Source organism: Archocentrus centrarchus, chromosome 4, assembly GCF_007364275.1.
Source record: "Archocentrus centrarchus isolate MPI-CPG fArcCen1 chromosome 4, fArcCen1, whole genome shotgun sequence".
Taxonomy (NCBI): Eukaryota; Metazoa; Chordata; class Actinopteri; order Cichliformes; family Cichlidae; genus Archocentrus; species Archocentrus centrarchus.
Window position 1 is genome coordinate 31717552 of NC_044349.1, and position 26502 is coordinate 31744053.

The 26502-nt window shown below is 39.8% G+C and overlaps 3 protein-coding genes across 3 annotated transcripts; all 3 read right to left on the reverse strand.

Annotated features, from left to right (window-relative positions):
• Positions 1-1506: 1506 nt before the first annotated feature.
• On the reverse strand, positions 1507-13639 carry naprt (nicotinate phosphoribosyltransferase). Its single transcript, XM_030728353.1, has 14 exons — positions 13379-13639; positions 11931-12245; positions 6866-6993; positions 6699-6781; positions 6313-6443; positions 5744-5859; positions 5132-5328; positions 4139-4279; positions 3913-3997; positions 3696-3776; positions 3512-3614; positions 3078-3235; positions 2741-2848; positions 1507-2597 (listed from the first exon to the last, which is right to left on the reverse strand). The coding sequence occupies exons 2-14, from the start codon at positions 12178-12180 to the stop codon at positions 2511-2513; spliced, it is 1668 nt and encodes a 555-aa protein (XP_030584213.1). The 5' UTR covers positions 12181-12245; positions 13379-13639; the 3' UTR covers positions 1507-2510.
• Positions 13640-14776: 1137 nt separating this feature from the next.
• On the reverse strand, positions 14777-17810 carry c4h8orf82 (chromosome 4 C8orf82 homolog). The gene is made up of 3 exons (XM_030728359.1): positions 17495-17810; positions 17342-17390; positions 14777-16274 (listed from the first exon to the last, which is right to left on the reverse strand). Exons 1-3 carry the CDS (start codon positions 17657-17659, stop codon positions 15787-15789), a joined length of 702 nt encoding a protein of 233 aa, XP_030584219.1. The 5' UTR covers positions 17660-17810; the 3' UTR covers positions 14777-15786.
• Positions 17811-23707: 5897 nt separating this feature from the next.
• Positions 23708-26448, reverse strand: LOC115779616 (protein FAM133-like). The gene is made up of 5 exons (XM_030728380.1): positions 26387-26448; positions 25828-25949; positions 25146-25289; positions 24281-24427; positions 23708-24042 (listed from the first exon to the last, which is right to left on the reverse strand). The coding sequence occupies exons 2-5, from the start codon at positions 25943-25945 to the stop codon at positions 23708-23710; spliced, it is 744 nt and encodes a 247-aa protein (XP_030584240.1). The 5' UTR covers positions 25946-25949; positions 26387-26448.
• Between the last annotated feature and the right edge of the window lie 54 nt (positions 26449-26502).

Genomic DNA, 26502 nt, shown 5'->3' on the forward strand with positions numbered 1-26502 from the left:
GACCTGACACAGTCATTAAGAAAGTACCCTAGTGTTTAGTTTTGAATAGAGGACTTGCCCCTTGCCACCTGATACAGTTAACTAATGATCATTATTTATGTTGTAAAATAGAGTAAAGCTCAGTAGTGTGTATTAGCAGGACTCCCTGAAGCCATAAAACAGTGTGGACTGATCCACCTCTGAGACAGTCATGGATGATATCACTGCCTCTCCATGCATAATCAGCTCCATATGTCCACTGGGTGTACCTCCAGTTCTACTACCACTGGTCATCACACAGCCAATTAGAATTCAAGAAAACTCTGCTCACATGTCCTACAGCAGCAAGGGGGCGTTGGGGTAGGATGTAGAGCATTGTAGCCAAGAGTTTTCAAGGCAAAGTGGGCGTTCAGTCGACCACTGAAAGGTCAAATTTTACATGTACACTAAGCCAAGCTATCACACTGTCTCCATCTTCACTCTGCTTCTTTTCAAACGTAGTATTAACCAAATCCATAAACTGCAAAAAAAAAAAAAAATCTCAGTGAAATTAACTTTACGTTATTATAGCACATTTAAAACCGATTTGGTGGAAAACTTTTAGTTTGTAGGTAAATGAGCAGAACACAGAAACAGGTGCAGTCTGTTTAAAGTGGCTTGTATTATCAGCCATTCTGTTTCTACACCACCACTAGATACTGCTAGGAAACACACTGTTAATTCATGATCAAACTCAACGCATATAAAAGTACGAACAGGTAAAAATACAGAATAGTGGAAGAAATTTAAGCTGCACTGTTAAAACATCTGATCCATAGGGCATATTTCTGGCAGCTAAAAGAAGACTGAAAGAAAGGAGTTACACAGGAGTAAAAGGAGTTATACCGAGCTTAGAACTGATTATTTTTTCTCTGTGGATTCAATACAAGCATCCACTTATCTTGTAGTGAGTAATAGACTATAAATAGACTTTACTTGTGAATAGGTTTATATTACTAAAAGATATCACTGTGAAACTGCTCTAGTTAATTACGTTAATCTAGTTAACTTGAACATACTTTCCCAAAACAGAAATCTGAACATTAAATAAAACCATTCTTGTAACATTTTATTGACATATTAAGAGCCAAGAAAAGAACAAAAAAAAAAAAAAAAAAACACATTTAAGCTAAAACTGTTCCATAAATTAAGCCCTGAAGGACCAATGAATAAACTCCTTGGTGAAAAGCATTAGAATACAGGCAGTAATACAGCAGGAACTTTTGGGGGAAGCAGCCTCTGTAGATACAGACTGAAAATGACATCTTTTTATTTTTAAACAAGTTACTGATAAGAATTTTAAAGAACTGGTACTGCTATGAAATCTCCTCAGTTGATTATTAATATGAAGACAAATTACTTGTTCAGCCTTGTGACAGATTGGTGACCTGTACAGGGCGTACCCTGCCTCTCACCCAATGGCAGCTGGGATAGGCTCCAGCCCCCCGCGACCCTGAATTGGAAGCGGGAGGAAATGGAGGGATGGACGACTTGTACTTGTTGTATTGCAAGTTTTCTGGAATGTTATGGTAAACAAGCATATTGGGTGTTATTATATTAAATATGCAAATGAAGCAAATATGGAAAGTAAGCTTGATCTGTATTTTGGAGATTTCCTCTCCACTAATCTGAAAGACAACACTGTCATGGACCTGAAGTAACCTGAAATCTCAACATTCCTCAGTGCATTAAATCCATGTTTCTATCCTGTGTTGTGTCACCTACATAAAAATGTTCATTACTGTGATAAGTGCAATGAAATACTTCAGGGTCAAACTTCCTTAATTTAAAAAAAATGACCATCTCAAATAAATTTACAATCTTTGACATGAACAATTAAAGTGTTCATCTGTAATTCCAGGTTTTCAGAGACATGATCAGAGTCTGAGGTACGGATTAAAAAAAACAGAAGCCTGAGCTTCTCTTAGTTCAAAGTTTAGAATATTATATCTGGAGAAAAAAATCTCAACATACTGCCAGCTTTCTATTGTTTTCTAGTTTCTAACCATATCTTCCTTGATGAGCTTTAATGTTAAATTAATGACATTCATCTACAAGAAGAAAGCAGTTTGGTTCAGAGAATGGGTCGGTGCGGCTCCTGTCTTGGGATTTGTTTGGAAGTTTATTGTTGAAAGTTTCCAAATGTAGAAAACACACACACACACACACACACACACACACACACACACACACACACACACACACACACACACAAATAAGGAGTTGCCTAAAGGTGAGACTAATCCTGATGCTCTTTCTTCACACTAAACTTTAAGTTCATTTTAACCTATTTTTTTATAAACACTCCTTGGATCTGAATGACAGAGGCCACAAAACAACTGTTATTTCCTGTATTTGGAAAGTACAGTGTTAACACTGTTGGGGTTCACTCAGACCATGCTCTACAAACATATGAACTTCTCCTGTGAGGCAATCCCAGAAGCATTTTCAATAAAAAGAAAAGAAACCCATCGGGATGTGCAGGATTCTCTTTAGTTCTCCAAAAGAAAGTTGGTGTCGTTGCCGCTTCTTTTTTGGATCTCTTTGACCATGCTGTGGAGTTTCTCGGAGAGCGCCACCTGGTGGAAGAGAAAGGCACAGGTAAAAAAAAAAAAAATCTTTCATCTTCCTCTAGGATCTGTGAGAGTTAATTTTTGTGTCATAGTGAAGGCGTGAGTTGGCCTGTACTGTTGCATTCACTACAGCTTGTACTGAGACTCACTGTGTAAGAGTCTGGCTCCTGCAGTCTTTTATGTCGAGGGTGCAAAGTCTGAAGGGAGCTCTGGACCTTTGCTCTAGTTTCTGCAGCGTTGCACAAAGACTGTGTGACCTAGAACATGTTGGACACACACTCATAAGGACAAAACTCCCCCACAGTCCTGCAATAATGTTGTTGTTTGGCACTGTTTCGAATATGATTTTTTTGTAGTTTTTAAAGGCAGGTTTTTGGGGGGGTTTTTTGCTGTTATATTATCTGGTTTTGGTCTGCAATGTGATTTTCCCACAATTCTTCACAAGCTCTCTGCTAATGTTGGAGAGAGAGAGCGGCCCATGCTCACCTGTCCTTTACTAAACACTTCCTGTCGCAGACAGGTGACCTGAGCTGGAGTGACTGAGAGGGTAGTGCTGTTGCACCCCAGGGGGTAACAGCTCAGTGGGAGTCCTGCCTTTGGAGGAGATTCCACCGCAAGACACACCACATCTAGAAAAGGATGACCTGCAGAGAAGAAAAGGCACAAGCCAATTCACTATTTATAGGAAGATATTCATACACGCCAAAGTAAACGGAACAGACAGTTATTACACAGCAGCTTATAAACTATGACTCTGTGACAGCTCTACTGCCTGAAGCGAGGATCACATTCTCATTTGCTATTCGATGCTGATCAGACCTGTTTCTGTGATAATTTATAACAAGTAATTCATCAAGCTACTATCGTGCCACACAGAGAAAGAAACTCAGCTGGAGCTGGCAGTACTCACTAATTCTCACCTTCAGCATCTATTAGCCGGTACACAGCTTTCCTCCCAGGAACAGTGCTCTTTTCTGGGTCCTCACTGATCTTCATCCTGGGCCTCCCTCTCACTTCCACCAGCTAGTGAACAGACAAAACCGTACAGATGTTAACATGCAGGAGGCGGGAGAGGCTAGTGAGTGAGACTTGTCATTAAATTACCTTATATACGCAGCCAAGTGAGGGCTGTTTTGTGCATGTAACCAGATGTGTTCCAATACCAACTACATTGATCTCATTCTCCTGAAACAATGATACAGTAAAAAGTCCATCAGGGAAAAGTCTTGGAGGGAGCTACTTTTACACAAGTTACAAAATGAGTGACTGATTTCTAATGAGTAACTAAAGTGAGTGTAAAGTGCATGGCCACTCCTTTAACCTTGCTGTTGAGTTCAGTCATGCTCTCTTCTGAGATGTTGTTGGTCCCAACGATGATCAGAGAATCAAAATCAGGGATCGAGAAACTGCAAAAATAAAATGAACAAAAAGAGAAAACTCAAAAAGCGAGGACAGAAAAGTACCACAGACTTCTGGAGAAGTCTAAACACATGTCACATGTCATGCAAGTTTAAAGACAGATGCATGCACACATCTGCCTTACTCACTGCTCACTGCAGAGCCTGAAGACACGGCGCACAGTGAGGGACTGCCTGCAGAGGTCCCCACTGTCCAGACGAACCCCCACAGGCCTGTAGCCCAGTTCAAACAGTACTAGCGCCACAGCACAGAAGTTCAACAGACCGCTACTGAAATGATATACACACACACACACACACACACACACACACACACACAATAAGATTGTTGAGAAGATTGTTGAACTGCTTTGTTTTTTGCATTGTTTCATGGACAATGGAAAGGAGAAAAGAGAATACCTCTTTTATGAGCTTTTACTGCCACTGTCCCCACAATTATAAATTTTTAATGCTGAAGATTAAATGAAGATTGGATAATGAATAAAATGACTCAACAGCTACAGCCCCAGTTAAAAGCTGTGAAATCAGTGCAAGGATCAGAGCTGATTGAATCAACATATTCAGAAAAACACTGATCCACTGTCTTAACTGCTTTTCAAAAACTAGAGACATTCTGAGGTTGGAGTGACCAAGTTTGAAATTACAGAGATGAAAAATGAAGCAAACTCAAAAACGTCAAAATATGCAGTTCCTGGAGCAGCCACTTAGTGCCGGCTCTAACAGCCAGTCAGTCTCCAATGTAAAAATGCCCAACTTTAGATATGAAATTATCTTTATAGCACAGTATGAAAACTTGTTTTGGCCTATATTCATAACAACTGTATGATGGGAGTTATAACATCCATCTGTATTTTGTTATGACTTAAAGCTAGGACAGCTATAGCTGCTAGCTGTTGGCTAGGCTCAAAGACTGTATATAAAAGATGGATTTAGCTTCTGGATCTGAAAAGTAAAGCTTGACTCTACTTGTGTATAAAAACATTTTTTTAAATCAGGATATTAAAAACAGATATGTGACAGTTCAATCTTTTGCAGTATTTTACAGTTTACATTGCTAATGTGTACGCTTCAACTCATGTATGCACTGTGACCTTTAAAAACATAATGCCATGCAGGAGTTACCAGGCAACACTGTAGCTGTCAATCACTGGGAGGAAGTTCTGAGGATAGGCGATGGCATAAGACAAGAAAGCAGCCAACTCTCCCTCGTGGATTTTCCCAGGCTCTGCTCCCAGAAGCTCACACACACGACTCAGCCAGCCTTTTGTTAAAGAAATGATATCGACTGGGTTGTGGTCCCTATTCACTGGCACAAGTGTCTGTGAAGGGACAATCAACAAGACATTAAGAGTTTGTTTAAAGCTACAGATCATTTAATTTACTAAATTACAACAGGAGGCAGAGCCTTCACCTATCATATCCTGTGGAACCAGCTCCCAGTTTGGCTTCAGCAGAAAGATGCCCTCTTGATTTTTAAACTTAGGGTTAAAACCTTTTGCTAAAGCACCCAGTTGAAGCTGGATCTTTTTAAACCATCTCTTAGTGCAGTGTTTATATGCCACTGATGCAGCATCAGCAATAAGATTAAAAATATGTGACATCACCACTGACTTTATTTCCTTCTATTCACCCACAAATTTCTGGAATGCCAGTACGGGCACACACAACTTAATTCGCTCAAACATCAGGTGAGTGGTATGGTCCCACTCACAGAGTGAGAGAGCACATACTCACTTGAGGCCACACTTCCTCCAGGGAGGTAAAAGAAGTGACGTATGAGTGTGCCATGGTCCCTGCCACGGGGATCCCAAACAGGAAACCAGCCTGAACGTTACTCGTAAGATCAAACCCTAAGAGACAGAATTCAGCTTAAGTCTCAGTGTGCACATGTAGAGGCAAATCATTTCAATTCCATTTCATCATTTCAATACATCGCATGTTGGTTTTTGTTCATTTGTCGCCATCTAGCAATGTTCTGTGTGAAGTTCAGTAAATACTGCATATACACTGGAAGACAGCATGGAATCAAGTCCAAATGGCTACGCTCCTCCAGAGGTTCAAGATAAATGCTGTTAAAGCAAATCAACACTGATTTTTATCCGCTCCTTAAGACATGCATCATCTTCATGCATTCTATTGAGAAGGGAAAGTGATGCCAAAAAAACCCACCCAATCACATTTCTGCTTTTTTATATCTGCATTTTTAAAGGATATAAGAAAGCAGCCTTTAACTGACAAATTCACAAAATGTTAAAAGTGATCTTTACAGATCAGTGAGAATCAGAACATCACACAGCTTTCACCTCCGATGTGTGTGTATCGGGAGGCGGTGAGTCCTCCATCGGGACCCTGAGCCCTCCTGAGGCCCATCTCCAGCAGCTTCCTCTTAGGGCCTGCCGCCAGACGGAAACGGGCAGCGTTAGTGCACACCAGGCTGAAAACAGGACAGAGAGGACATTGAAGAGGGAATCCATTTTATAAAAAATATTATTGTGAATAACTTTATTATTAACATTCCCCAAAGGTCTGTCAAACTTCTTTAGGTTCTTTTGAATTTTAAATGTAATTCTTCTGAAACGTCAAAGGCCTCAGGGTGAAGGTAGCAGCTTTAAAAATGGCACAACACTGAAAAACAATCAGTGAGGACATGATGCCAGGACAAACAGAAATATGACTCTGTGTGTTTTACCTGGCGTAGTTGACGAGACACAGTAAACTCGTCTCCAACAGTTGAACCACAGCTAGTGGACCAGCCACCTCCATGAGAGGCACCTGCAGGTATTATGACATGCACCAATTAGTCCCTCTGACCGTGACCTTTGAACCTCAGTTTAATGCTGAAGACTCACAACTCACCCTGGCAAACACCACAGTGCCCTCTGGGACGGAGTGGAGCGTTACACCCGAACAGTCGAGGCATCGCAGGAACTGGAAGAAGGCAGGGTCGGTGGCCGGAGGCATGACGGAGCGCAGAAACTCCACATCTGGATCCACGAATACACAGTGTTAACACAACAGCTGGAACACTGTCAGTAAGAACAACAGAGCGCACCCATCCATTCATCCTGAAACACAACTTCTTACACAAAACTCGCTCACCACGCGTCCTCCTCCCTCACCCCACCCACCCACACACCCACACACACACACACACACACACACACGGGAACAGAATCAAATGGCTTTCTGTAAACCAGTGTGGGACTATAATGAAGATTAGACTAAACATGTTTGGTGTTTAGGTGTGAAAGCTGCCAACACAAGTGCAGCACAGCAGATCAAGTCTGGTCACGTCTTAGTGCTGATTAGCTTTAATACGGGCAACTGCACTGGTGAAAAGTGATAAGTACACTAATTCAAGTATTGCATAGGAATTACTGATCGTACTTTACTAGTGGTATAAGAAGTAGATTTGATCGTACTTTACTAGTGGTATAAGAAGTAGATTTCTTTTGAACTTTGATGGCAGTGTGTATGAGTTCCTGTGCAGTGCTCTGTGCTACGACCCCATCACACCATCTTCAAACATTTAGCCAGTGCAAAATCACAGATGTGGCAACAGATTAACATCCGCCACTGAGGACAGCCGAGTTTTATTTTAGATTCTTATATTATTTTACTTTGCACACAGAAAGAATTATTTCACAAAAAATACAAGGGTCAACATTATTAGCCCCACTGATGCTAATAGTCAATTGTGTACCCTTTTTGCTGGATAACCGCCTGCAGTCGTGTGTTGTAGTTTTCAGAAAGTCTCACACATCTCCAGGGTTCTAAACTGAAAAAATTCACAGCCCAGCAGTATTCAAGGAACAGATAATTGTGGTGATAACGAATACTTCTGACAGCAAAACAATAAACTTCTCAGCCCGGCACAGCACCGGGCGATCAACCGCCGGCTGGAACCCCGGTCTCCTGAACAACCCTGGTCTTCTTCTGTGAATCTCTCAAGCTCCTCTAGATTTGATGGTCTTCTGGCATGGACCTTGGTCTTCAGTGCACCCCACAAATTTTCAATGGGATTCAAGCGAGGACTTTGTGCAGGCCAGTTCATGTTAAGTAACATTAACTACTGAATATTAGTAGTTAATGTGAATTTCTGTGTATGTAGATGGCAAACTTCAACAATGTATCATAACAATGTGTCATAGTTAACTGCTCTACAAACAGATTGCATGTGATTTCTATCTTGAGCCCATTCAATTGCAAAGCTGTTGTTCGAGAGACGTCTGCAGTGCCGAGGCAAGAAAGGACAAAGTCCGACCGGAGAAACTAATTCAGGTCTTAAGAGTGTCCAAAGTCCAAGGAGGAAGTCAGAAAAGGGGCAGGCTTCCAGAGCTTTTCCACAGCACTGATGGGGATTTAAGAATACATAAACAAATAAAAAGTGACCCTCAGGCTGAAATAATCATTTCCTCTGAAACACTCAGTGTGGCTCAAGTGGAAAAAGTTTGGAATTAAAGTTAATTTGGAAAAAAAAAAACAAAAAAAAGAAGAAAACAGGTGGAGAACAGGGACCACTGACCAGTCAGCCCCAGATGAGAAACTCACTCAAAAATCAGAAAAAAACAAAAACAAACAAAACAAAAAATATCAATAAATAAAGAAACTCCAGATTCAACAGCATCTGTGGGATAGTGCCTAGAAATCAGAGTGCAAGTAATGATACTCAGCAATGACAGAAGTCATTTTTAATCAAAGACCATTTTAAAGATGAGATAAGGAACGCTGGAATATGTTTAAGGTTAAAGCCTACTCCTTTCCATTTAGTATTTTATTTTCTTCACATGTATTTTTTTAACTGTACTTCTGACCACTTTGTGGCTTGCTTTGGATGTTTTGGAAAATTGCAATTAATGACCAAAAGGTATACCGGCCTTCATTTGTTGGTATTTCACTCGTTCATTTGTATGATCAGATGAACTTCTAAAAATGTTTGTAAAGTACAAACAAATTCAGGTATGAATATTTTGATACATCACGGATTTGTGCGTGAAACATTCGAGGCTCAATGTTCTTAAATGAAGACATTTGTAGTATTCTGCAGAAAATGCCCCCTTCCAGTTCTAACTTAGAATAATGCAGCGTGTCCCCAAAAAATGGGAATCATTTCATAATCTAATAACATCGCCAATTTTCACTCAAATGATCTCAAATTTTTTGTTGAAATGAACCAAGTTTAATTTTTAATGGGTTTCTTTTCCAGGTTGAGGAATGGCATTCACTGGATATGAAAAGGCATTTTGTGTGTTAGAATATGCTCAAACACAGTCAAACAAGAGTGTGCAGAGTGTATTTTCTAGAAAATTCAATAAAAATGCACCAACTGGAAAGCAGTTTTGTCCAAATTAGCTGTTATTAGACTACGAAATGATGTCATTTTTTTTTGGGACACCCTGTACTATAATTTCAAATTACATAGTTTATACTGGTGAAGGTCACCCTGAACCACACTTTTATTATGCTGCTATAGACTAAAGCTAATTTATGCTACAATGTTATGATGTATCCTATGCAAGTGGCTGATGATGTATACTTGTGGGTGGTGCTCCTATGCTGCTCTGCACTTTCATCATCAAAACTCTAACTGGTAGTGTGGCTTCTCTCTCGAGTCCATCCATTCTCTTCAAGCTGATTTGAAAGATGGCGACATAAGAATTAGCTGGAAATGCATAAAGGCAACCAATGATACAGAATGGGCCAATCACACGACACAATGTGCATTTCAGTTTCTAATGAGGTGCACGTCACGTTATGGCTTAAATTACAGCAAAGATTAAGATCAGAAGTATAAATCCTGCATCAAACTGCTGGGGGACCTCCCAGGAAGCACTGAGCACATCTCTTCCACTCTCCATATGTTTATATGCCATTGTTGTCATTAACTCGTGTCTGCTCTCTTTCTTAGCTTGTGCTTTGCTCTCTACGCTCCTTTTTCTGGCTTCTCCTTCCCCTCAGCCTCCAACCAGTCGCTGCAGATTGCTGGCCCTCCCTCAGCCTGCTTGCGTCACCGTTCACTTCCTGTTCAAAGTGCTTTGCACCCTAAAGTAGCACTAATTACTCACTTAATGTTATCTTTCCATCACAGCCACCAATCTGGTTTTATAAGGGTTGCTGGCAAGAAAGTCCAGAAGTAACGGATCCCTATGAATGTAAAGCCCAAAACAGGGTTCTAGGCAGCGGTTGAACGCCCGTCAATGCGCCGGGATGGGGTACTGTCACGCTGGGCTGAGAATTTCACCAGTTCGCTACTGGAACCATTGGCTATTACCACAATTAGCAAGCAGTTATCCGATACACAGGGTGGGACCCCCACCCCCAACACCCCCCAACCCACCCCCCCAGACATCTGATACTGCTGGGCTGTGAATTTTTTCTGGCTAGATCCCTGCAAAAGTGTTTTGTGGAGTAAACGGTTTTCTTCTTGCAACTTTCAGCATGCTTTTGTTATGTGTTGAGACAATAGATACAGTTGAAGATTTTGATTTTTCTTTTCTTGTAATGTAGTGAAATACCTCTCTGTAAGTTGTAGGGACATCATAGTACCAGGAGCTACTTTGCTCTCCCTAAATACTCTAATGCGGACTGCTCTAAATGTCAGCCAAACCAGGCTTGTTCTGCACAACGGGATTAAAATGAAGAGGAATAACTGCTAAATCGGCTCTGGTGCAAACTCCTTGCATACTCAGAACTCTCCAGTTGCTCTGATCCTGCTCTGAGCTTGTTTATTTTTTCTGCTTGCAAGAAAACACATTTTACAAAGACATGACTGTTACTTTATTGTAATAACAGAATCAATGTTCAGACCTACACTTCAGCTGTTAGTAGTTTTAATGTTGTGGCTCATTAGTGTGTAGGTCAAGGCTCTGTAATACAGTAGTTTTACATTGCAACTACACTTAAGTAAAAACCAAGAGCAACATTAATGCATAACAGGGTATTAACACACCATGTGTCTTTCTCATGTAGTATTAAAAATTTGTAAACTTAATATAGATACTATTGAGAATCACTGTTTTATATTGTTTTACTGTAGGCTTATACTTGGACTCTGTTAACTCAAATCTGGTGCAGGAGTGTGCACTTTCATGAAGACAATCTGTGTTTCATTAAACTTCCCTGGAATGCTGTGTGTGTGCTGCTTCATGTTCAGGTCCTTACACACACAAACCAACAAACCTTTCTTGTGAGCTGAACAGCGTCGGTGTTACAGACAGACCTTCATGGTCCAGACTCGCCCGATAAAGTCACTGTGCCCCCTCAGCTAAATTCTACTGATGCACATCAGCTATAATTCAAACTAATTCATACAATATGGTAATGAAAAACTTAAACACCATTATTATATAAGTTATTATATAAATTATTATAAAAGTTATTGCAGTGCAAGTTCAGTGCTTCTGCAACAATCATGGTAACCTGCAGGACTGAGGGGGACAGTGAGCGGCTGGCCTGTGCAGACCCCTCATGCCTCTAAAACTAAAAAGAGGTCTTTCATCAGCTTGAGCAGTTGGCTTTAAAGCAGGGCCCTGCTCAAAAACTGCAAAACAAATGGAATGTTGAGGACATTGTGAGCTCACAATCAAATGTAGTGTGTGGTGAGTTCACTGATCCACTTCTGCACCCGGAGAAAATGTCTTTGTGTTCTGCTTTGCCTCCGCCATATATTTGCTCTTTTATAACTGCAGCTACATTCCTCTCTGAGTGTACTGTGACTATATGGTTGTAAATATGTTTGTTTGTGTCCGTGTGTCCAACATTTTGGGCATAGATATTTTTTGAGTGTACCAGAAGTCCGGAGGACAGAAAAGTCACGCTGCCCTGACTAACAACATGCCTTTCATTAGTTCGTATATAACGTTCTTAGATCCAGTTTGTTGTTAGTGACATTAGTGTGTAGCTATAAAGCTGATCTCCTCACCTTCGTCTGTGAAGCGAAAGCTGCGCAGGAACAGCAGGCAGTCGTGCAGTCCGGCGAACAGCGAGAAGCCGCCGCCGAACGGAATGTCCCTGAAGAAAAGCTCGAACACGGCGTGCTCCTGGTGCCGGCCGGCCCGCCAGTAAGCGTACGCCATGGTGAACTGGTACAAGTCGGTGAGCAGCGGGGGGACCCGCTCCCGGATAGACCGCTCCATAAGCCCGCCGCATGTGCTGCTGGACGGCGCTGCCATGTTATCGGAGCCCTGATGCCAAGCTTTCTGGGACTTGGAGTTCTCCCCACCGACTCCTTAACCCGCTGAGGCAGAAACAGAGCGGAACAGCTGATAAACCAACCTCAGAGTCTCAGCAACGGCGTTGCTGCAGTTCCACTTTTAAATAGCAATTTACAGCGCGCAGTTAATTTTTCTGATGGCGTACATTTTTACACTAATTATTCCTGGAGTGTCAACATGTGTCACGAAGTCACGTGCTTTAACCTAACTCAATGTATGACCCAAAAATGTTTCATTCACTTTGGTTCGTTTTAGGTTTTCAAAAGAATCCATACGGCCAGCTGCTGGAGAGGAAGCAGTGAAATCCTTCAGTATGCAGTGTAAAAATTCACCATTGTCAAAATGGTCACTGCAACTAGAAAATCGACTGTACTTTAGAGAAATTATCTAAATAACCCCTCAAAACATTGGAATATCTTACAAGATGATCTGCTCTTAATGCTATAAACAATCTATTGATGACTGCTCTTAGAGTTAGTTTTCTCTGAGCAGGCCACTGTCAAGCTTATAAATCTAATTGTGTATTTGCTAACAGGACTCTATGCAATCCAGTCGCAGACAGGCACTGCTAAGAGCATTCAGGTGTGTGTTAACACAGCTAATTCACCCCTGCAATGCTCAGAGAAGATGCAAAAAAAAAAAAAAACACCTCAGGATGATCAGTGTTAACATTCATGACAGTACAGTTAGAAAAAGACTGAACAAGTGTGGTTTGTTTTTGGCAGGGCTGTCAGGAGAAAGCCTCTTCTCTCCAAAAAGACCATGGTAGCATGGATTAGGTTCGCAAAGCTGCAACAAACCACAAGATTTCTGGAACCATGTCCTGTGGATAGACCAAAAAGGAGACGTTTGGCTACATGCACAGCAGCAGCATGCTTGGCGACAACCAAACAGCATATCAGCACAAACACCTCATAGCAGCTGTGAGCACGGTAATGGAGGAGTGACGAGTTAGGCTTATTGTGCAGTCACCGGACCTGCAGTCACTGAGCCAACCATGCACCCTTCTAGATTTAACTATTCTAGAGTCAAATATGAGGCCATCTGTCCCACAGCTAAAGCTTGACTGAAATTGGGTCATGCAACACCGATCCCATTGTGGTAATCTATGATACATTACATTAGAATAATCTGCTCAGTCCATGCTCACCATTACCTTCTTGTCAGCCAATAAGATTCCCGAGTACTGCTTCCCTCCTTCTTTCAAATATGGCGAGGCAAACAGGTACGACGGCAGCTGGCGGAGAAGTGGTAGAAGTGTGTCTCACAGTGACACGGTTAACCTGCCCTCGGCTATTATATATATTTATGTAAGGAGCAGCTTTCCTCACTGCCCAGGTTTCAGACCCCCCCGGACCGCGGACAGGAGCAGCTTTCCGGCCTCTCTCCTGTCGGACAGGAACTCCAGCTTGTGCTGGAGGTAACGCAGGTTTCCCCTCCCAAAGAGTCTATATTGTTTTGTTTTGGGAAGAGGATTTACTTCTTTGGAAAAATACCGGCTACGCTGCAATATACACGACAAAGATCCCCTATTATTTGGTTCAGGGAAGAGGATTCACTTGGGAGGGAATCTGGGGGGAAGAAGAAGGCTTATTTGGGGTGGTTTTGTTTCGCTATTGGAAGTGAACTGCAATACTGGTTTGTTTGCATCCCTGGGAACGGGCGTTTTTACTGTTTGGGTTTCCTTATAATTTCTGGTGATTATTTGCTGGATTTTTTTTCTCTAAATTTGGGCTTTCTGTTGTAATACAGTCTTATATTGACAAGCATGGTGTGTACGTGAGTTATTGAATTCCTCAATCCAGGTGGGGACTGACTCAGTAACCAAGTTTGTTTGCGTGTCAGAGACCTCTGTGGCTGGAACCCCAAAAAAGTGAACAAGGAAAATAAGGTAATTCATGGGCAATCGGCTAATGGCTGAGGGGGAAAAAAGGAAAGAATTGTGGTGTTGAAATGTCCCAGTCAGTGTCCATCCTCATAATGGAACCTTTAGAGGGCTGAGCCCACAAACCTCAGTGAACTGAAACTAAACTGTCGACCAAAATTCCTTCCCAATGATTTGAGAGGCTGAGAAAGCCAAATGATTACTTCAGTCTGATTCTACAAGCTGTTGAATCGCAGCTTTCACAATACTCCACAGTCCTTTTTATAAATACTGATGTACTACAGTATCTGTACTTAATATGTCAAGTTTTGTTTTTAACATACAGTTGGTTTCCTGACTACAGCTTGTCAGAAAATGATTAAATTTTTGAAGAAGAGGAATTTCCTTCATTTGATCCTCCTCAGATTTTCCAGTTATCCATGTGGTAACATGGAGGAACAACAACTAATGAAACAGATCACTGTAAAAAATTACCACATTAATCTAAAAATATGAACACAACTACAGACAAATTAGCACAACATCTATATTAAAGCACAGCTCTGAATGGACCCACCCCCGGCTGCTGAATCATAAATAAGTGTGTAAGAAGCATTTTAAAGGTAGAAATGTGACAAAAATAAACAGTTAATTTTACAGCTTTCAAATGAATGCTCCTAAGACTTTGTATTTCATACAGTGAATGAATCTGTATCAAGTTTATTTGAGAAGGGAGAACACATATTAATCTAACAGAAATGTACCCAAGTTAGCAAAAGGATAAATTCCATCTGCAGGCATCCAAATACTATAAATATAATACAATATATACAATAGCTAAACAACCTCAATTGTAAATCACCACTCCTGTAATAGAATAACTTGGATTTCTCTTCAACTTTCCTCAGAACAGCTTAATTAGTGGATTTCCTAACTGAAGTATGAATAAATCTACATTCTAAATATATTCATATTTTCCATATTATGTTTGGAGATTGAATACAGAACAGCACCAAAAAAAAAAAAAAAAAATCTATAAACAGAATCATGTTCAGACTTTTCCTTGACAGAATGTATCTGCATTTACACAGCACTCAAAGCACTTTAAACTGCAAGTCACATTGTAACCATACATTCATACAGAACTTTATTGTGTGCACGTCATCTACCTCACATCCATGACCAGTTTAGAATCACCGATTGGCCCAACATGCATGTCTTAGGACTGTGGGAGGAAGCCCACACATGCACAGGAAGACCATGACTGCAAACAACACACAGAAAAGTTCCTTCTCAGACTTGAATCAGGTACCTTCTTGCTGTGAGGCGACAGCGCCAACCACTGCGTTGCTCTGCTGAACGCTCTTTTGACTTTTTGGATGACTTTGTCTCTTCAGGACCATAAATGGAATTCAAATTAAATGCCATTAAAGAGCTGCCACCTCAAACAAGGAGACAAAAAAACACTTTGTTTTTAAGCCAAAAAAATAAAAAATTGTGGAAAAATTATTCATTAGTGAACCTCATTTCTCACACATCCCATCACTGAGATTTTAACTCAGTCTGGAATCACTAACAAACTCTGATCACAGCTATGAGTATATCTCGTTTCAGCAGCAGCACTGGAAGCTGATGTTCTGTAAGAATTGCACGCAATAATATTTCATAGTCTAAAATACACCTTTGACCATATGTGGACATTATCCCACTTCTCCTTGCTGCCCACCTCCCTGCTCAGCTGCAGGGAAGAATCCTGCAAGCTCATTGGTCAGCCTGTGTTTCTGCCCTCCCCACACAAAGTATGTAGGCTGTCCTGACTGGTCACTCTCCCGCACATAGACAAAGAAGGGGCTGAGGTCGATGGCCAGAGCCGACCTGACCAGGCCGACCCCTCCTGAGCGCTCTGAACAGGGATGGTAAACCCGCCCGCTGACAGGATGCATGTACAGTGCCTCTGGGCGGAATGGGACGGAGAGCTTCTCCACACCACCACAGTACGACAGCAGCTCCTGCTTGCTCTGAGGTCCAGAAGGACTCTGCAGCAGGTGGGTGAAGACCACAGGTCGGTCATCACAGCGCAGGAAATTCCTCTCCCTGCCGCACAGGGACAGGAAGGGGAAATCCTCCTCATAACGTCCACTTTGATTCAAACGCAGACGACTGAAGAAGAAGACCAGGAACTCCTTATCTGGTTACAAAAAAGACAGAAACATTAATGGGAGTAATATGAATCTGAAAAAAATGAAAGCATCAGCAATGGTCTCACAATAAGAGCCTGCAGCTAGCAGCATTAATGCAATCTACTTAAAAGTAGATGAACTCTGTACCACAGTTTGTATAAAACATCTTTTTTATCATGACATTATAATAAAGTGATATTACATCTATCCCAAAGCCACAATCAAATGTCATAGTTTATCATCTCAGTGTAATAATAAACATTATTTAAAGGCATCTCCAGGCAATTCAACAGAGGTAGATTTTTTCCTGGTTTAATGCACAATCCTGCAATGTAGTCAAGTAATTTAAGACTCAATATACAGTATTGTGAAAAAGCTGAGAGTCACCTTTCTTTTCTTGTAATTTTTAAAAGACCTCTTGGGCAGAAATTTTTCAGGCTTTCTAAAGCTCGAAGTTTTTCTTTGGACACCGGTCGCTTTTCCCGAATTTCTCGAAGGGAAACAGAGAGAAAAAGGCTGAGGTGTCCCAAATTCCACAAGAGCCTGACTATAAATAAAGAAATAAATCTCAATGGCAAGAGGTCGTATTGAGTGATGAATCCAAATTTTACATTTTTAAAATTTCAATATATACTGAAGAGGATACCAAACTGTTCTTCTGTCCAGCAAACCTGGACAGAAGAACAAATAATGGAACATTATCTTTCCAGATCCCAGACCTCAACATCACTGAAGCAGTGTGGGATCATCTTGACAGAACGGAGCAAAAGGCAGCAACATCTAAAGAAGAGCTTTGAATAGCCTTCAAGATGCCTGGAAAACTATTCCTGAAGACTTCTTAAGGAAATTATAATAAAGATTGCCTAAGAGGCTTTAAGCTGTGTTTAAGAATAAAGGTGCTCATACCCAGTGTTGACTTTCCATGTATGTTTGCACGCTCCATCTATTCCCCATTTTCCTAGCAAACGATAAAAGAAATGAGGGGTGACTCTAGACTTTTACAAAGTACTGTAACACTATCATTTTTTAAGTCAACAAAAATAATAACCGGCTGTGCTGTATGTTTGCTGTTTACCTTTAAAACAGGTGACAAAGTTTTTCACTTTGGTGTCATCGAGGAAAAGCTGTGAGCAGAGAAATGAAAATCGACACGCAGTTTGATGCTAAAGGAAAAAGCTAGACGTGATTTTTTTTTAAGGTTTAGTTTTGTATTAGTAAACTTTCGTACCTGTCCTTGATGGTCGACATAGTAGAAGTATTCTCGGATACGTGGTTCGGGGCTCTGGCCCTGGATGTACGTAGCGGTCGTTCTAGAGGCGGTGTAGCCGGCTAGCCCCCAACGCAGAACGGCCAGAGCTCTGCCGCTGATAGCCGCGGTCCGGAGGAACGACATGGTCGAGCAGAGTAGATGTGCTCCGTATTAAACACGAGAACAGAGACTGTGGTGTTTCAAAAATGACAGCCGGTGTGATTCTGCTGTTCGCAGATGGTACATAACTCAGGCTGAGTCCTCAGGTTAGTGTTTACAATCGAACGGAAGCTACTCGGAAGTTTTTATGTAGTGCAACGTGGTCACTTTTTTAACTGCTGCCATCTAGTGAATGAGATTATGCACTTCCTTTCAGTACTTATACTTAATAAAACTTAGAAACTTGCGTCAGTACATTTCATCAGAGACCCAACAAATAGGAAAAATAACAATTCTAAGTGTAATGGTTACATTTTAAATACACGTATGGTGATTTTAATGGACTGTATCTAAAAGTTTAGTCAAACAGAAATGGAAAAACCTTTTTTAGATGAAAATCAGATCATCTACAATATTCTGCTCAAAAATAAAAAGAGTTCAGCATCAAGTCAGTTAAACTTCTGGGATATTGATCTGGTCAGTTAAGTAGCACAGGGGGTTGGTAATCAGTTTCAGCTGCTTTGGTGTTAATGAAATTAACAACAGGTGCACTAGAGGGACAACAATAAGACAACCCCCAAAACAGGAATAGTTTTACAAGTGGAGGTCACTGACATTTATTTCCGCCTCATCTTTACTGACTGCTTTGCATTTGGCTAGGGTCAGTGTCACTACTGGTAACATGAGGCGATACCTGGAACCTACAGAGCTTGTACAGGTAGTCCAACTCCTCCAGGATGGCACATCAATACATGCCATTGCCAGAAAGTTTACTGTGTCTCCCAGCACTGTCTTAAGAGCATGGAGATTCCAGGAAATCGGCAGTTACTCTAGGTGAGCTGGACAGGGCTGTAGAAGATCCTTATCCCATCAGCAGGACCGGTATCTGCTCCTTTGCCAGAGCTACAAAATGATCTCCAGCAGGCCACTGGTGTGAATGTCTCTGACCAAACAATCAGAAACAGACTTCACAGAGGTGACCTGAGGGTCCGACAGCCTCTATTGGGCCCTGTACTCACTGCCTGGCATGGTGGAGCCCAATTGGCATTTGCCACAGAATACCAGAATTGGCAGGTCCACGACTTGCGCCCTGTGCTTTGTACAGATGAGAGCAGGTTCACCCTGAGCACATGTGATAGACATGAACGGGTCTGGAGAAGGTGTGGAGAATGTTGTGCTCCCTGTAACATCGTTTAGTATGATAGTTTGGTGGTGGATCAGTGCTGGTCTGGGGAGCCATATCCAGGCTAAACAACAGCACCCTGACTGCCATTAGATATCAGGATGAAATCCTTGGACCTATTGTCAGACACTACACTGGTGCAGTGGGTCCTGGGTTCCTCCTGGTGCATGACAATGTCCGGCCTCAAATGGAGTATGCAGGCAGTTCTTGGAGGATGAAGGGCCTGATCTAAATCCATTACCACTGGGACATTATATTTCGGTCCATCCAACGCTGCCAGGTTGGTTCCCTGGTCCAGATCAGGGAGGAGATGCCCCAGCACACCATCCATCATCTCAGGAGCGCATGCCCAGATGTTGTCAGGCATGCACACAAGCACATGGGGGCTGTACAAATTACTGAGTACCATTTTGAATTGCTTCAATGAAATTTCAGCAAAATGGACTAGCCTGCTGCATAATTTTTTCATTCTGACGTTTGGGGTGTCTTTGAATTCAGCCCTCTGTAAGTTGATAATTTTCATTTCCCTCTAACAATGCAGCATCCTTTAATTCCTAACACACTCCCTAGTCCATATCAGTGTAGATATCCAGCATGATTTTTTTCCCATTGAGAGCTGATGTGTTTTATGGCAGGATTTCAAAGCCATACACATCTGAAGGTGGAACCCCATACACAACATTGCAGGAGCAATTCCACAGTCATTGTGTAATTCCAGGCATTAAACACTTTTACCACAAGAGTAAAAGTGGACAGTAATGGACTTGTGCATCTACAGGAGTTTCAAAATAAAGCTTCTTCCTTTCAAAACTCAAGTTTCAGTATTTTAAACTGTTTTCACAACATACAGGCGCTGGTCATAAAATTAGAATATCATGAAAAAGTAGATTTATTTCAGTAATTCCATTCAAAAAGACCTCAAATTAGAAAATTAGAATATTTTGAAAAGGTTCAATATTGAAGACACCTGGTTCCACACTCTAATCAGCTAATTAACTCAAAACACCTGCAAAGGCCTTTAAACGGTCTCTCAGTCTAGTTCTGTAGGCTACGCAATCATGGGGAAGACTGCTGACTTGACAGTTGTCCAAAAGACGACCATTAACACGTTGCACAAGGAGGGTGAGACACAAAAAGTCATTGCTAAAGAGGCTGGCTGTTTACAGAGCTCTGTGTCCAAGCACATTAATAGAGAGGCGAAAGGAAGGAAAAGATGTGGTAGAAAAAAGTGTACAAGCAATAGGGATAACCGCACCCTGGAGAGGATTTCGAAACAAAACCCATTCAAAAATGTGGGGAGATTCACAAAGAGTGGACTGCAGCTGGAGTCAGTGCTTCAAGAACCACCAGCACAGACGTATGCAGACATGGGTTTCAGCTGTTGTTTTCCTTGTGTAAAGCCGCTCTTGAACAAGAGACTCTGTCAGAAGCGTCTCGCCTGGCCTAAAGACAAAAAGGACCGGACTGCTGCTGAGTGCTCCAAAGTTATGTTCTCTGATCAAAGTCAATTTTGCATTTCCTTTGGAAATCGAGGTTCCAGAGTCTGGAGAAGAGAGGAGAGGCACAGAATCCATGTTGCTTGAGGTCCAGTGTAAAGTTTTCACAGTCAGTGATGATTTGGGGTGCCATGTCATCTGCTGGTGTTGGTCCACTGTGTTTTCTGAGGTCCAAGGTCAACGCAGCCGTCTACCAGGAAGCTTTAGAGCACTTCATGCTTCCTGCTGCTGACCAATTTTATGGAGATGCAGATTTCATTTTCCAACAGGACTTGGCACCTGCACACAGTGCCAAAGCTACCAGTACCTGCTTTAAGGACCATGTTATCCCTGTTCTTAATTGTCCAGCAAACACGACTGACCTTAACCCCATAGAAAATCTATGGGCTATTGTGAAGAGGGAGATGCGATACACCAGACCCAACAATTCAAAAGAGCTGAAGGCCACTATCAGAGCAACCTGGGTTCTCATAACACCTGAGCAGTGCCACAGACTGATCGACTCCATGCCACGCTCCTGTACATGCTCATACTTTTCACGTTCACACTTTTCAGTTGGCCAAGATTTCTAAAAATCCTTTTTTTTTTTTTTTTATATTGATCTTAAGTATTATTATAATTTTCTGAGATACTGAATTTGAGGTTTTCATTAGTTGTCAGTTATAATCATCAAAATTAAAAGAAACAAACATATCAGTCTGTGTGTAATGAATGAATATAATATACAACTTTCATTTTTTGAATGGAATTACTGAAATAAATCAACTTTTTCATGATATTCTAATTCTATGACCAGCACCTGTATGTCCCCAAATTTTCAGAACACATTTACAACATTTCAGACTTGGGAAAACAAACTTAACACAGCAGAAGAACAGCGACAAACCTGAAACTCTGGACAAACTCTGCAAAACGACTGCTGTAAATGTGAAGAAGAGATAATCATGTTTTCATGTTCTCTTTTTAACTTTTCAAAATATTTTACAATCTTAAAAAAAAAAGTTTCAATTTTACAAAATCTATATTTTTCAAACATTCAACCACAGACTTTCAATCTTTCAAAGCTTCTTTTTTATTTTCCAGATATTGCAGGAGATAATCTCATACTCACCAAGCCTTGACATCAATTGTCCAAATACTTTGGAGCTTCTGAAAATTAAGGACTATGTGAGTAAAATATAAAAATATTTTTGTGACAACTAATATTTAAAACAGATAGGATCTATGGTTGCATACAACATAGTTTTTTAATGCCTGACCCTTCTGACATTAAGAATCTTTTTCCAGATGAGGCCTACCAGGTGTGAACCTAGGACACTCTTGTTGTGAGGATTACTAAAAATACAAGGTGTACTGTAATACATTTAAGACTTTTCTTTTTTCTCATGGCAGGAATGCATTGAAAAGTTTTGTGAAAATAAGCATCACAGACAAGAATGTAATAGAAATGATATGACCATGAGTTTTCTGTAAATGGTACTTGAAATTGTATTCTCTTACATATGACCAAGATAAAAATAAAAGAGAATGGTAATATCTTCTTTTCACCTCTGAGGGTTTGTTCTTGTAGAAGCATGAAGCAGAAATTCCTCAGTGAAAAATATGAAGATTAGAGAACAGGTTCAGTTGGATCGTGACTTGAGTTAGAGATTACCAAAATGCTTTTTGCAGGAGGCAGAACAAAACAGAAATCAGACCAGTATAGATTCACATTACAAATATATAAATGCATTTAGTTTGTTTGACCACAAAGATTCACTTCTGTATCTTCATTTATGTATCAAACTTCTTGAAATTTTGGTAGCACTTTCTATTACAGCTCGGTAATAATGTGGTAATAAGGGGGTAATAATGGGGTAACAAGCTGGAAACAAAAGGTAATAATGGGGTAATATACAGGACATTATCATCCAATTACCAAGGTAATTACCAGCTAATATCCAAGTAATACCACTAGTAACAACAGCGAAAAAGCTGGAAACAGAAGGTAATAATGAGGAAATTTAACCGTTATTGCCATCCAATTATCAAGGTAATTACCAGCTAATATCAAGTAATACTGCTGGTAACAACAGCGGTTACAATTGAGTAATATTCCACTGAAATTTATGTAAATGGATCGTAAGGCCCCCAAAACTGATGGTAATGCTGTGGAAACAGAGATATGCCCATGAGGCTAAACCCTTTAGTAATAGTAGCTTAAAAATGTGGTAAAAATATTGTATGGAGATAGCAATAAGGAAGTAATGTTTATGCATTTAACTTTTCATAATTTTTAATAAATTGTAATAAACGCAAAATTATGAAGTAATATTGGCTAATGTTTTAACATAATAGGATGGTATTACCATGTTATAAGGCTTGAATTAATTATACCTTAGGTTCTCAGCATTCTGCTTTGCTTAATAGCCTAAATATTATGCTTAATGCTTTGGCTTATTAAATGGAAATATTTATGGTAATTTCTTTGTAATAAGCAGGAATCAGGGCTGCAAAATGCAAAACCGACTGTTTCTATGCAATAACCTATTTAAGTAAACTGCAACAAGTGTGAGCATTATCTGGAAATGCTCATGGTAGTTTCTGTGTAATAAGCAGGAATCAGGGCTGCAAAATGCAAAACCGACTGTTTCTATGCAATAACCTATTTAAGTAAACTACAACAAGTGTGAGCATTATCTGGAAATAATGGTGGTAGTTTCTGTGTAATAAGCAGGAATCAGGGCTGCAAAATGCAAAACCGACTGTTTCTATGTAATAACCTATTAAAGCAAACTACAAGAAGTGTGAGCATTATCTGGAAATAATGGTGGTAGGTTCTATAGCAATAACTGCAAAAACCATCAGATTACAAGAAGAAATTTCTGCTTGTTTACATATACTAAACTAAAAATGCTGACCAAATTCCTTCATGAACTTGCAGTTTTATTGTCATTTTCCTTAAAGAACAAAGCAATGTCTGTATAACACAACATGGATAAACTTGAAGCAACCTTATAAAAATGATAACTTGATCAATGCCTGAAAATAAGTAAATAAAGAAATATTCTATTCTAAGATATGAGATCAGGATTTACAAAATGAAAATAACAAACAAACAACCAACATCAACAACACAAAGACATGCGAAAAAATAAAACAAAGTAAATCAATAAAACAACCCTATGGTTTCACTTCTTATGGGTAATATTCAAAGAAAAACTTATCACACATGAATAGTTATCACAAAGAAATTAATAAAACATCATCCAATCCTGGAAATAGCTGGAAAAAACAGACTTCTCATTAACTAAACTATTCATGTTAAAACTGCAAACATTTTCTCAAAAGGTTGTGACAAAAAAATAGAAAAAATCAAGAAGAACTTCCTAATTCCCTTTGATTTTGTAAGAGATGGGCAACAACTCTCTCTTTTTTCTTTTTGTCTATTCTTGCTCTTAAATCTGGCTCATCATCAAGGAAAACCTTCACCTCTTTTGCATACTTAAGGAGTGAGCCGCCAGTAAAGGGTGGAACCCTACATTTCTCCTCGCTGTCCGCTACCAAAAGGACTTCAGCAATGACGGCTGTGTAGGCAATAGTGTTTCGATCCACGTTGAGTTTTTCACAACTTCGGTTCAGGCTGTGTGTTTTCTTGAATGTTTTAAGAACAAACATATACCTGTGTTTGACATCTTCTGGGTGTTTCACTGTAAAAGCCAAGAACAAAACAATCACAACACATCCAGAGGCATGAACAAGTAAGTATATATGTGTTGAATTGTTTCCAATATTTACACTCTTAATACCTAAAATGTTAAATCACACAACTGAGCAGTCATACAAGACAGAACTCACTGTGACACATAGCTATATGACTGTGTCAGCAAATCTGACATTTTCTAAAAAAAAATGTAAAAAAAGAATGTTAACTGCTACATAACATACTTCTTTTGCCAAACTGTGACACTTTCTTCTTCTTCTTCTTCTTGGCCTTCTTGCTCTTTTTCCCGTCACTCGGTGAAGAAGACGACTCAGAGTCTGAGGCTGATGAATCTGAGGAACTGGAACTTGAGGGGGAATGATGTCGTTTTGCTGAGAATTGTAAAAAATAAATAAATAAAAAAATAAAATAAAGTGTACTGTGAAAAAGAGACAAGTGGAGTATACAGTTGTGATCAAAAGTTGTGACAATGGCACAAAGTTTTGTATCCATCTACTTTTACATGTTTATATTAAATTATTTATAAATGTGTCTATGACACAGTGAAAATCTATCACAAACAATTCGTCCGTCCATCCATCCATCCATTCTCTTCCGCTTATCCTTTTCAGGGTCACGGGGGGGCTGGAGCCTCTCCCAGCTGACATAGGGCAAGAGGCAGGGTACACCCTGTACAGGTCGCTAGCCTGTCGCAGGGTCAACACAGAGTGCTAACTCGCAAGCAATTCATATTTTTCAAAAACTGTTACTGGCAAATAAATTTTGCTTTCTTAGTGTTGCAACTGCTGAAGCCTTTGGCCACGACTCTAAAAACAAACCATTTTTTTCATTGACCGGACTGATGGAAGATGACTGACAGTTGAAGTTCTTCAACAGGTTAGATTATAAACTCTAAAAAAATGGATGAGGCTTTAGATTGTAGGTGTCCTCTGTTTTTATATATATATATATATATATATATATATATATATATATATATATATATATATATATATATATATATATATATATATATATATATATATATAAGCCATATTGCATTTTTAAATTATCAATCAATCAAAGCAGATCACAATTTCTGTGTTTCACCTGAAGTAGTAGGGATGTTATCCAGTGCTTTTTTCAGCTGTTCTCTGAGGAAATTTCTTTCATCTTCAAGGACAGTAATTTTGTCTCTTAGCTGCTGAATTATTGCTGTAGCAGTTGGAGCCAACGTAGATGGAGTTCCTGGCGCTATAATGGTAAAAAAAATATATATCATCACAAAACAAAAGAAAAAGGACATGTTTAGATACAATGAAAACCAAGGAATCAATTTTGATGTTTTAATTGTATTATACAATGTATGGCAACATTGTTGGGTTTTTTGTTTGAGTTTCTCTTTTCCATAATGTTCTTCTTCTACAACAATTAAATTATTTCGGTGTCTTCACTGTTGTGTTATTAGCAGATTCTAAAATATATGTTACGTTTCAGTCTATGGCTGCCAATAAATACTAACATTTGCTTCAAACTTTACTTGTGAATACAGTCAAATTCTACAACAGAATGCTTTTTAACATATATGACAGTTTGCGCTTACAAAAATGAGTAATGATAGGTATTTTCCCCCTGTATTTTTGAAGACTTAATAGTGAACTGTAGGAAGTTTGAGAGGAGTATAGAATTAGGGGGTAGTGATTTATAAATACTGGTGCATTAAAGGTGTCATACTGAAAAAGCCTACATGAGTGTAGTCAATTAATGCTTGTGGATAAGATTGTATACTTACTTTCTCCTTTACCCTCTACATTGTCAAATTGTTCCACCTGTGCAGATCCAGCACTGCCATCAGCACTCACAGATGGATGTACCTGGTTGGCTGTGTTGTACCTTCTTCTTAAAAGCATAGCTCTGAAATGTTAGAATATTGTATTGGAAACATTCAATGGTTTACTGGTAACTTTGGAATATTTAATGGCTATCGTTAATAATGAGCCAGTAATATAGTTAAGCAAATACAAAGTGCAGAATTTAACTTTTTTTTTTTTTTTTTAAATAAGGATACAGGAAATACACCTGACTATAAACCAATAACCCTCTGGGTCTACACATATACACAATGGTCCAATATCAAGTATTTTTTGACAAACCTCAAAACATCAAATATCAGGATCAAAATAAACCACACAGTGATTCAGACTGACACAAACTAGTTCCTTCGTTGTATGTATGTATATATATATATATATATAATAAAAATGTGCCAACCCCGAAACATCACAGCATGTTATCAAAAAAAGACAAAAATGTGCATAATTTTCTGTAATATTAAGAATTCATGTTCTTACCTTGCAACCTTACAACAGTAGAAAGTATGGCGATTTTATTCCAAAGACACTCTTGTAATCCAGTGGTTTTTTGCCAGCTTGGAACTGTGAGGTACGCCAAAAAAGGAGGCAAAGTG